At 36.4% G+C, this 12,695-nt stretch overlaps 1 protein-coding gene across 3 annotated transcripts in view; it reads left to right on the top strand.

Moving 5' to 3' along the window:
* The window catches only part of JARID2 (jumonji and AT-rich interaction domain containing 2), a 329,755-nt gene that overhangs the window by 159,377 nt on the left and 157,683 nt on the right, over nt 1-12,695 (top strand). The window contains exon 1 of one of the 3 annotated variants that reach the window (XM_074207418.1): nt 5,593-10,539. The exons of the other annotated variants lie outside the window; for them this stretch is intronic. Coding sequence (XP_074063519.1) covers nt 10,473-10,539 — 67 coding nt within the window. The 5' untranslated portion in view covers nt 5,593-10,472. Of the gene's footprint in view, nt 1-5,592; nt 10,540-12,695 lie in introns of those variants that run through there. 3 annotated transcript variants of the gene reach the window in all.

Below are 12,695 nucleotides of genomic sequence, written 5' to 3'. Positions count from 1 at the left end.
CATCTATTTTGATAGTTGTTTTTTCTTATATTTCAAAATATGATGAGAGTATATTAGCATCAGGTCAGATCAGTACCCCTCGGACTGGTGGGGGAGTGGGTGTGTATATAAGGGAGGAAGGATTCTATATTTTCATTTATTCATTGTAATAGTTTTGTGAAGAACTATTACTATACTATACTTTCCTCTGTCCTTTTTCCTTTTTCCTTTTCCCTCTTCCTTTATTTTTTGCACTCACCTTTATTCTCGAAAATGAGAATTTTGATTGGTTTGCCACTGGGTAATTGATATATAGTTATTGTCAATGGTTGGCAGATTTGGAGAACTTTCTTCTATAAAGACTGGTGGCAAGCAGGGGCTTTGAGAGAGCTGGGGGGATAGGTTAGAAGTTAAGAAAAGATACTTGACGACATAGGAGTGATTAAATAAATTGTGGTACACTTATTTAATAGAGTACCCCAATTCATGGAAACCAATAAGTTTGAACTAAACTTTTGAGAAATGCAAAGTTTAAAAAAAATAAAGGCCAAGCTCATGTCAACAGCTATTTAAAAGAATTCAGTGAGGAATTCCAATCAAGGTTTCAATGAAACTGTTAAAGATTTAAAGGAGAGTGATTGAAACACTGTTAGAATGTTTTATGCATTAAAATTAACTAACTAAGCAAGTTAGAAGGTTGTGTTGATGTTCAATGTTAACCCTTCTTTAAAGATGTAAAAATAAGTCGTTAAACTGTGAAAAATTAGAACAGTGTAGGATCCTTCACCTAGGTGGTTGGTGGTGGTTAAGCCAAGCACAAATCAACCTCCTCATTCTTTATTCATCTGCTTCTGTATTTAAGGATATTTCCCAGTTTGTTGGTCCCCACCTCCACTTTTCATCCTGCCTTTTGAAAAGTAGACTACTACCATTTGTTAATGTATACCGGTTTACTCCAAGTATATAGTAAATTGTTGGTTCATCGGGGCTTTGGTATTTCCCAAATTAAAGATAATCCTATCAAACAACTTGGTGAGTTCACTAATCTCTAGTTATGGGGTCTTTCCTCTTCTAATCCTCTGTTGTACTTTTTTTAATCCCACTTCATTTTTCTAGATATACAGATTTGATATGTTTTAGGCCATAATATATTTCGTTGATTCTTAATATTTTATCTAAATACTATTCTTTCCTTTTCAATTTTTTTATTTTTTATTTTTATTTTTATTTTTAGTTTTAGTTTTTGCAAGGCAATGGTGTTAAGTGGCTTGCCCAAGGCCACACAGCTAGGTAATTATTAAGTGTCTGAGTCCGGATTTGAACTCAGGTACTCCTGACTCCAGGGCCGGTACTCTATCCACTGCACCACCTAGCCGCCTCTATCCTTCTCTCTCTCTCTCTTTTTTTAAAATAGATACTTAGAGAAGAGGTAAAAAACCAATTTTCCTTGTGCTGTTTGCAGTTTATATGTCTCCTAAATCACTTATCTCAGTTTGTGAAATTCTATCACTGCAGTAATTTAGTTCTCTCAGTAGATATAGTTTAAGCTGTCCCTTTGATTATTTGAGTTTGTGACCTTGGGGAAGTCATTTTTATATTTTAGGTTGCAGTTTTTCATTCTTTTAAGGCCTTTTCCCAGCTCTAACATTTTATAATTCTGTTATTAATCAGCGTTTTCATTTGTGGAGTAGTCTAGATCTTTCCAGTCTATTGGTTATTCTTTTCTCTTTGGCATTCATCTCCATAGTTGAGATCATTTCTTTTTTAGACTTCTGGGATCACTGGCACCCAAAAATTCTAATAATGTGGCTCCAAACTACACTTCCAGGCTAATTAATTACTCATTATTTTTGCTTATTTTATATGACATTTTGCAATTTATATTGTAAAAGATGAGGACCATTAGCTGTTTTATGGAATGTAGCTTTCTGTCAATCATCCTATATCCTGTGTGTCCCATTATTTGCATGTACTTTGTCTTCCTTCATGTCTCAGCACAGGTACCAGCATCTCCAAGAAATTTCCCCATATTTACTGTGTTCATGATGCATTTTTTTGCCCCTATTAGAATATAAGCTCCTACTGGGGGTAGGGTACATATGTCCTAAATTCAGATCATAGGAAAGGCTTTTATGTATAATTGAGGCTTAAAAGTTTATTGAATTGAACTAAACTGAATATAGCTTGCCCTCCTTGTCTCAAACTGAGTTCACTCTTGCTTCTAGCAACTCTAGGTTGTTGTTGTAGACCATGAAATGATTGAATCAGCAGGAGTTGCTTTTTTGCAACAGTCTTGCCAAAGGCTACACTCAGCCTGGTTTTTTCTTGGCAAATAGATTGGTACTATTCCTAAATCTAGGCCCCCCCATCTGATATGCAAAAGGCTGCCTACTTATTGTCCTCTCTCCTTCAAGCTTCACCATGCAGTCACCTGGTTTAAAAAAGAACAAAAACCAACTTCTCATTCAAACCTTTTTCCCCCCTCCTTAAATTTTCTTAAATAATGACTAAGATAGTTTTGTACTTTGATTTGCTTTGATTTTTCAAGCTAACCTGTGGGAAATAGAGATATTATATAACTATTTCTTTTTGTTTTTATTTTTGTTTTTGTTTTGTTTTTTACAAGTCAATGGGGTTATGTTCAAAGGTTTTCTGACCCTAACCTTAAATTCTTTCTATTACAGTTATTGCTTACTTTGTACTTTTCAACTGATATCATTTCTAAGAAGGTGAAATCCTATGAATTTTGTCCTGAGTTTCATCTCATTTTACTTGAGCAATTCTTTCCAAAATGTCAGGATAACTTTTTCTTCCTGAGTCCCAAAATATTAACACATTCCATCTTTTGGCAGCCATTATCAGCACCATCATTGATTTTGGTTTTTGCAAGACAGTAGGGTTAAGTAATTTGCTGAAGGTCACCCTGCTAGATAATTATTAAGTGTCTGAGGTCGGATTTGAACTCAAGTTCTCTGGACTCCAGTGCTTATTCTCTATCCACTGTACCTCCTAGCTGCCCCTAGCATTAGTTCTAAAAATATCAGGAGGAGAACCTGCTGGTTTTTCTTAAAAATATAAGCTTACTAAGGGAGCGATCAAATTTTTCCAACAAACCTAGTGCCATGCTTTATACAACTAAGATTTTAACAAATCATATGAAACTGGTACAAATGAACAGTATAAGGGCCCGTTTGCCAAGCACATTAAAGTAATTTATTGTTGAGATACATATCACGCAATGTTATATATATACCGTATTATGACATTTTAAAGATAGTTTTCAGCTTTTGCTTCATCAAATTCTTAGCTACCATAAGGGAAAACTACTCTTCTTATGAGATCACATAATCTTTGCTTTGTTATTCCTTAGTGCCCATATTTGTATTAGCTGTTCTGCCAGAACTACAAGGTTCCTTTTCCCCCTTCCTCAGTGAAGATACCAAGATGATTCTATCCATAAATTATACTTAGTAATTTTTATTATAGTCAGATGTCTAGTCAATGACAAAGAGTGGTTCAGTTGTGATCCTGTCCTGCTTACTTGATGCTATAGCTATTTTCTTTACTGGTCTTAGGCGTTTTCTTTAAATATTGTGTGAATGGTAGTTGTTAGAAAGTGGCCTTGGTCACTTGGTTACTACTTCTGGTTGATTCACAATAGTTAATTTAGTATGTAGTTAGTTGTTCATGTTTTGTATCTCTTTTGTAACTTTCTGCCCAACTTTTCATTTATTAATACCATTATTAATTATTAAAAACAGCCCCATTACATTTTACTTTTCGTTCATGCTCTAATGAACATTTGGATGAAATTTTAATAAAATGCAGTTCCTTTTGATATTCAATAATAATCAAATCACCCTAATGTTATGCAAAATTCTGCTTCATAGACCTGGAGAAGACTTGGATGAATGTAAGCAAATCTCTATTATTTTTTCTCTTTGGCATTATTATTACTTCTTCTTTTCCTAGTATTTATTGCTGTAATAAATTGACTTCATGTTGTGGTTATACTTTTGAAGGAGTAGAGAGATTTTTCCGTACTGAATTACACTTTACTATTGACTTTCCTAGCTGCTGATATTCATATAATGTTTAACAGCATTCTAGACTCTATGCTAAATGCTTTACAAATATTATCTTATCCTCACCACATCCCTGGGAGGTAGATGCTTATTATCACCTTTATTTTATAGATGAGGATACTGAGTCAAGAGTCACAAAGTAGTAAGTTTCTGAAGCTGGATTTGAACTTAAGTGTTTTTCTTGCCTTCAGATGCAGTGTTTTTCCTACTGTATTACAAAGCTGCTATTTATAATATTCATTATAACATGGAAGCTGCATTCTTATGCCCCTAATTTTATCCCAATATTACAGATTGTTCCTTGAAATACATTGAAATACATTTGCTCCTGTCCTTTTCATAAAAGGCCATTACATTCATGTTTGAGATCAATTGTAACTTTGGAATGCATACTTTTCTGTTGAATGCAGAAAGTAGAATGTTTAGACCATAGAGTGAGAGGAGAAATGGAGGTGCACCAAAAGTGTAAATAGTAGTTTGGAGCTCTGCTTCAGAAAGTCACTGTCCACACCTACTTACAAAATTACAAATCCTGGTGATACCGCAAATAAATCCAAAGTCATCAAAGAAAACAGAAAAGTACCCATATACAAAATATATATGGAATGGCAAAAGAAATTAAGAAGGGATCCATCCTTTGAGGAATGATTGAACAAATTAGGGTATGTGAAAACACTGAAGTACTATTGTACATAGGGAATGGTGAAATAGATGGCTTCAGAGAAACTGGACAAGACTTGAATGAATGTATACAAAGCTAAGTGAGCAGAACCCTCAGAATAGTTTATACCAACTTGAAAAAGTTAAGAATTCTGAACAATGCCATGGCCAGACATGATTCTGGAGGACTAATAATCAAAGATGTAGCTAACCTCCTGATAGGGGTTTTGCCCACATTATAGAACAAGACCCTACATTTTCAGATATGGTGAATGATTGAATTTATTTATTTGATCAGCATATTTTCCCCAAAGCTTTGCTTTTGCTTTTCCTCTTCCATTTCCTTCTCATCCCTTGTCGCCAGTTTGGAAAGATGAAAGAATTGAAGGCAGGAATAGGATTCCTCAAGATTAGGTAAGAATAGGGTAAAGACCAGCAAGAGGCAAAGATAAGCAGGCAAACTTTGTAAGTTACACTTTAAATTTATTATATTCTTTTTTTTTTTTTTTTTTTTTTTAGGTTTTTGCAAGGCAATGGGATTAAGTGGCTTGCCCAAGGCCACACAGCTAGGTAATTATTAAGTATCTGAGGGCGGGTTTGAACTCAGGTCCTCCTGACTCCAAGGCCGGTGCTCTATCCACTGTGCCACCTAGCTGCCCCCAATTTATTATATTCTTAAAAGCAAATTAACACCTACAAAATAGGTATTTGCAGTTCCCTGTACAACTCTCTCCTATTCTGCACTTCCATTTAGATTTTAAATTCAGAATAAGAAGAAAATAAGATGGGGGAAAAAGGGCAAACTGATAACTCTCAAGTATCATATATATATATATATATATATATATATATATATTTATTATATATATTTATTATATCAGTTAGAGTTTGTCATGTTTATAGGTAGTAGGGAAGGAACTATTAAATATGAAAATACTGAAGATTAGAGAGAGATAGAAACAATGAGAATGAAAGAGGTCATTTTTTCGGAGAAGACAGGACAGGATGATGTCATAGTTCATGAAAAGGGGTTTATATAAGGAGAGGAGTCACTTTTTTCCCAAAAAAGGAGCCAGTAGTGGAGAACTGCTATCTGTTTGGTGGTGGTTGTTTTTTGTTATTTGAACTTTATTTCCCCTTCTTCCACTTCTTCTTCCCCTTCCCCTTCCCTTTTTCTTTTGTTTGATCTTTATTTTTGAAGAGGACCAGTGACATCTTGAAGGTGGTGATATCTTGGTTTGCAATGGAATTGAAGTGAGGAAGGACTGTACAAATCTCAAGGGGAAGCTAGGTGGCACAGTGGATAGAGCACCAGCCCTGGAGTCAGGAGGACCTGAGTTCTAATGCGGCCTCAGACACTTAATAATTACCTAGCTGTGTGGCCTTGGGTAAGCCACTTAACCCCACTTCCTTGCAAAACCCCCAAAAAAGAAAGTCACCAACCTCACTCTTCAGGAGCCATCTGAGTTCAGTGGCACTATGTAGTTCAAGATGACTGATGGCCCCAGATGTGATGGAAGACCTTGGCCCTTTTTTCAGTAGATACGGTAGAATGAAGGGCTTAAGAAATGAGTAGTAGAAAGGAGATGGAGCTCAGGGAATGGCATCAATTTTTTTGCTTTGGTCAAATTTACTTTGCACAAATGTGATTTGGTAAACTGTACATTGACTTTTTTAAACTTCACATGAATTTTGTAGAACCACTGGAGTACTCTCTCCCTTTCTTTTTTGAATGAGGAAGTAAGAAGATCCACTAAATTAAAGATATTATCCTGTAAGAAAAGCAAGGAAGAAATGATTCCATACTCTTCCTTACTTGTTGATGTTATAAAAAAATTATTGACTTTGTTCAGGGAGGAACTTTACGAATCTGTTATTCCCAGATATCAAGAAATTGTTATAAAGAGAAGTTAAGTGATATTGCTTTGATCCATGGGGCAGTTAAGTGCTGAACCTGGGCTTTGACAGCAAGTCTTTAATGTCCAGATTTTTATTATGTGCAACTAGGTGATGTAGTGGTTAGCTCATTAGCCCTGAAGTCAGGAGGACCTGAGTTCAAATGTGACTTCAGACACTTGACACTAGCTTTGTGACCTTGAGCAAGTCACTTAACCCTGATTGCCTTCATCCAGTTGCCTTGATTCATATCTGGCTACTGAACGTAAATGGTTCCATAGGAGAAGGTGAGGCTGGTAACTTCGCCCAGCACCTCCTTCATTCAAATCCAATTCACATGCTTGTCATGGCATAGCCTCCCTGATGTCTTGGTCTTCTTTGACAATGTATGACAAACATAATAAATATTTTGCTGCTGCATCTCTTCTAGAATACATCTAATTGGAAAGGAGTAAATTAGACAAAGACCAATTAAGTGACATCCCATTAGATTGTAAGCTTCCTGATGGCAGTCATGGCAGTATCTACAGCCTAACAAGGTGTTTTTGCATGATTCTATTTTTTAATAAATGTTTTTGAATTACATTGAATTGAGATACTAAAAGAGAGAATTTGTCTTATTCTATTACTGTTATAACCATGTGATACTGTGGAAAAGAAGTTGAGGATTCAAATCTTGCCTCTAGCACCTTGGGCATTTTCAGACTTTATAGGCCCTATTTTTCTTAGCTTTAAATTGGATTGGTCTAGAACCCTGTAAAGACTCTTTTCAGAGCTAGATCTGTTATTATTTGGCAATATAGTTTCTTCCTGCAGTTTGAACATACTTTATTTTTCTCTGGTGTTTCAGTTGTTTAACTTTTCTTTAAAGCTCAAAGTTTTAAGAGACTACAGAGATTATATTTTTTTCTTTGTACCCCATCCCTAGTCATTAAAAAATAATAACAATAAAAATACTAATGTTTCTTTCAAAGAGGAGTACCTGGTACTTAGGCAAACATCAAAAGAAATTTCAAGTAATAAAAATTCAATTAGCAAAACAGCAAAAGTTGTCATGAAGCAAGGCAGGTTTGGTGTAATAAAAAGGACCACTAGTCTTGGAGTCGGAAGTTGTGGAATTATTTTCTTTATGATCTTATAGAAACCATCTAAATTTTTTTATGCCTTACTTTCCTCATTGGTGAAATTGAAATAATATGTCAATAGATTCATTAGAAAAATATTTTTATAAAACATAACTATATTTCCATTGTTTCAGTTGTATTAAGTGCCCTGTACTCTTTGAGGTTTACTTAAAATAGAGTGATGTTCCTTTGTTCTCTCTCTCTCTCTCTCTCTCTCTCTCTCTCATAATTATTCATTGCTTACTCCTGTTTTGTTATTCTTCCCTGCATTTATTAGTATGACCAATGATACTTACTTGAATTACCAGTATTTTTTCAAAACAAACTTATAAGACAATCATATTTAGAATAAGGAATCTAGGTTTTCTTTTTCTATCTCTTTGGTCTTAGTCAAAATCTAGTCAGAGTTAATGTATAGATTTTAGTCAGATTGTTCCTAAATATTATCATACATTAATATGATAAACATAGATGATAGGACTTAGGCCTTATCTGTGTCTAGGCTAATAATGAATTTTGGACATTCAAGTTTCATGTCAGATAATACCATGGAAAGCCAACTTTTGTTGCTTTCTCATTTTTAAAATTACAACAGTATGTTGTTACTAATTTTAGGTAAGTGAGAGAGGGGACTAACAAACCTATGGTATAATTGTTGAACATTGTAGGCATAAATTCCATGGTAAAATGGTCCCTTAGCTTCCATTCTTTAAGACTGCTTCCTAGGTGAAATAATTATAAATCTGCCCTCTTCCTGCTGTACTAACCTCATCCGCTTAAGGGCACCATCATTAGAGTGTAGAGTTATGGTAAAGATGGTGCGTATTTGTCTAACAAAGTCTCATTTGCGCTTTCAGTTTTCACATGCTCCTATGGTGTAGAGGTCTTCGATTTTACTTCGTCCAAGTCTCTTATATTACAAATAAGGAAACTGAGAAATAAAAGGGACTTGTCCATATATAGTAAGAGTCAGAATTGAGATTTAAATCCAGATCAAAGTACTCATAACTCAACAAACTCCTTTTCCACTGTGCCTTTCCTCTCATCCTCCTAGAGCAGGGGGATTCTCAACCTTTCTTGTGTGTTTGTTTGTTTTGATTGTCTTGCAATCTGTTCAAACCTGTTGGACCCCCTTTTTATAATACCTTTTTCTTTTAGAATGATGGTTTTTAAAGCATAAAATAAAATACACAGAGGAAACCAATCAGTAAAATTATTATTAAAATATTAGAATCACACACAATGCCATGGATCCCAGATTACTAGCAAGCAGTCTTAGAGGAATAGTAGACATCACAAGAAGTGAGAAAATTATCTTGGTTTTTATGCTTTCACAGATCTGTCTGGGCCTCGGTTTCTTCTGTGATAGGAGGAGATTGGACCAGACAATATATAAGATCAGTGGTCTTAGAAGAAAAGTAGGGAAGGGGTTGTGTGCTTTTAAACAAGAGGGAGATACTGGGTTATAAAAACATCTTTCAGGCTTTTGGGGAAAAGAAATATAACTTTTTTGGGGGGAATAGCAAGATTTCTTAGGGTAGGATGCTTGGAGCTTATGTTTCTTGTCCTCTTAATCATGGCTATATTTTGGTGCTTGCTTGAGAAACAAAATTTTGAAACCAAACCCTTGGGTTCAAATTCACATGCCAGATGGTTTTGGTTGCAGTGGGTGTTTCTTGAAATGATGTGGGGCAGAGTGAATTGATATATCTCCTCTTGTCTTGTTGCTTCCCCTCCCTCCTCCCTAATTCCCTGCCCCCCCCCCCCAACCAGCTGACAGGCCACAGATAATTGTTTTCTGGAAAGACTTTTGCTTAGGGGAAGAAAAGATGGGGAGAAAACAAGATGCAATTTATTAGATGAAATCAATTTATGTATATTTTGGCCAAGCTGGGTAGCAGTGGCCCATGTCTGTTTTGTACTATTAGCTCATTTTGTAGCTAATGAAGCACCATGGTGGCTGGAATTGATGGGAAGGAGGGTGTGAGGGAGGAAGGAAGGAAGGAAGGAAGGAGAGGGAGGGAGGAGCCTAGAGGAGCATGTGGAAAGAGATTTCTGCAGTCTGTCTGGAGAGATGCCCAGATTTCCCAGCCAAAAAAACAAATAAAAATAAATAAAAGGCAAGTGCTGAATGACACAAATTATGATATTAAGTAGGGATATGTTCTTGAAAATGTGTCATTCAGCCAGCTCGATGCTCGTGGGGGTGGTGGGGCAAGCTCTGGGGTTGTGTTGTTGTCTGGCGAATCAGATCTGCAGACAATTAAACTGAATACTCTCCTCTCTATGGTCTTTCGAACTGGGTTGTTGGTTTTTTTTTTTAATGCAAATGTTACATATTCCAGGGATCTGATTTGTGTGCCGCTCAGATTTCTTTTAAAAAAAAAAAAGGCAACCCATGATAATAAACCTTCTGGATTTTGCTTCTGTCATTTTTTAATGGGGAGAGGGGGGGCGTATTCTAGAGACCTCCTCTTTGGTGTTAGCTTCTTTCCATCAACATAAATAACCTTTTCTCTCCCCTCCCCCTCCCAAGCCATTGCTATTCCTGCTGTCCTATTGCTGTGCTGAATCTGCACTGCCGGCTGCTTATTACGTTCAGCAGGAGGATTGTTGACAAGTGCTCTGAAGCCTGCCTCTCGCTCCCTCTGTCTGTCTCTGTCTCTCCCTCCCTCCCTCCCCCTCTCCTTCTCCCTCTTTTTCTCTCTGCAATGATCCGGCTCTGAGGATGGCTGTTCCACGGGTCTGTCAGGTGCACTGTTTGGTGGCTTGTCTTGAGGAGCCTGGGATAGAAGGTGTGTTCCTATAAACAAAATGAAATCGAGCTCTAGATTTTGTTTTAGTCTGATGTGGCTTTTGTTGAGGAAATAGGCCTTTGTGGGTTTCCCTGCTGGAGTCCTGATTAAATCCATTATGGATGGCAAGGTACTATAGAGGAGTATTGTGATTTGCTTAATATTAATATTCTTTCCTCTTTGATCTCCTCCCTGGGGGGCAGTGCCGGGGCCTGCAAAGGTGCTGTGGAAATTTTCAAGGGGAGAATTCCTGCTGTTAGCTCTGTTGACCATTTTGGTCCAAACTGCAGTGTTAACCAGGCGCCCGTAGGATTGAACATTCCTTTCAGGACCTGTCAGGCATCTAGCTTTATCAGCTTTCTTCAGTATTAGTGCTTATTTAATATCAATTTAAACATTGTAGATAAATACATAGAACAGGATGCAAAATGCATTAGCTCACTGGCTGTAGTCAGGGAAGTAGAGATCATATGATTTCATCTTCCCTCCCCCCCATTTTTCAAATGGTGGTGGTGGTGGGAAACTGAGGCATATTTAGAGATGTTTTTATTGAGTGATTTCTTCATAGGGAGAATGCCTTGAATATGGAGAATAGAAATGGTCTTGTTATTTCTTTAATATTGTATGAATTCAATCTTATTGAATAGACTGGATCCTGGGTCATTCAACTACTTGGAGATATTATCTATTGGAATAGATCTGCCAGGTACAGACAACCCCCTGCATCTTTACAAATTCAATTTATTTCTGTATTACTGTAGTTCTATCTCCTTCCTATCCCCCTGTTTCCAGTATAATTGACTTGAATGAAATTTGGTTTAAGAGGCGGTAGATGCAGGTCTAACTGAACTTTGAGGTAGTCACCTCATTAATGCCTTTGGGCTACCACATTCTGTCTTATTTCAGTCATTTTGGAGAATGGATAAACTCTGTGTGTGTGTGTGTGTGTGTGTGTGTGTACACGTACATATTAATGTGTGTATCTCGCTCTCTATATATACATACATATACATATATGAACATATGTAAATGTTTGGTGTACTTTTCTCCACTGATGCCAGTGGAGGACAGTAATAAAATAACCACAAAAAACTGAGGACTCCTTGGAAAAGACTTTGTATAAAGTTCTTTCTCTAGAAGCCCTATAATAACTGGTAAATGCTGTTTTCTGGATTGGATTAAACTTGCCTTTGTTTGTTTATTTTCATAAAGGAGGGGCAGACCTGTATTCAGATCTGATCTGCAAACTAGATTAGTTTTGTGAGCCCCACTTAGCAGCTCATACTCCTCTTTATTGGTATCTCCCTTTAGAATGCAAACTCCTTGAGAGGAGGACTTCTTTTATCCTTTATGTTTGTGTCCCCAGTGTCTCCTACAATGCCTGTCATAATAAGTACTTGATAAATGATTATTGATTGATAACTACTCAGAAGATCTCTGGCAGCCTGAAGTCAGGTGTATGTTCAGTGGTATATTAGTGTCAGTCCTTGTTTTCTTGTAGGTGCTTCAAGCTTTTAGGATAAACATAAAATGGCACAGGTGTCCCTGGCTTTTTTCCTAGAAATTTGAGTATTCAATGGAGTTTGTATAAATTAAATGAGATTTAAAATGCTGAGAATATTTGAAAAGAAATTTGTGTTGATTTTTCAAAAAAGTAAAGTATTAATTTTTATAAGCTTAATCATCAAGATCAAGTATTTCTGTTATGTAACTTCTTACCTGATATGCCATATTTTCAGAAAGTGAGGCACCACTCTGTTTTCTAACTCATTTTTTGAGGCAAGTCATCTTCTTTCTTTTCTCTCTCTGTCATTATGTACCACGATAAAGCCATAATGATTCATTTTCCCAAAGCTTCTTAGGTTTAGTCCTAAGATTTTACAGATGGCTTCTTTTCCTTTGGTCAACTTCTTTTTCTTTTTCTTTTTTCTTCCCATCAGGCTGATTCTTTTGGTTGGTAGAATTGTGGTTTTCCTTCTGGGGTTGTACACCTCATAGGATTACTCAGCTCAGTTGCTTGTCATTGCTTTCAAGGCATGTTTGACAAAACTGGGAACTTCTCCATTTATTGCTGTGTTCACAATGAAAAGAAATTAGTGTAGAATGATGAGCATGGGATTGGAGAATGAGGATGAGTCAATGGATTCTGTCACCCT

This window comes from Macrotis lagotis, chromosome X (genome assembly GCF_037893015.1).
Source record: "Macrotis lagotis isolate mMagLag1 chromosome X, bilby.v1.9.chrom.fasta, whole genome shotgun sequence".
Taxonomy (NCBI): domain Eukaryota; kingdom Metazoa; phylum Chordata; class Mammalia; order Peramelemorphia; family Peramelidae; genus Macrotis; species Macrotis lagotis.
This window is presented reverse-complemented; position numbering and strand designations above follow the sequence as displayed.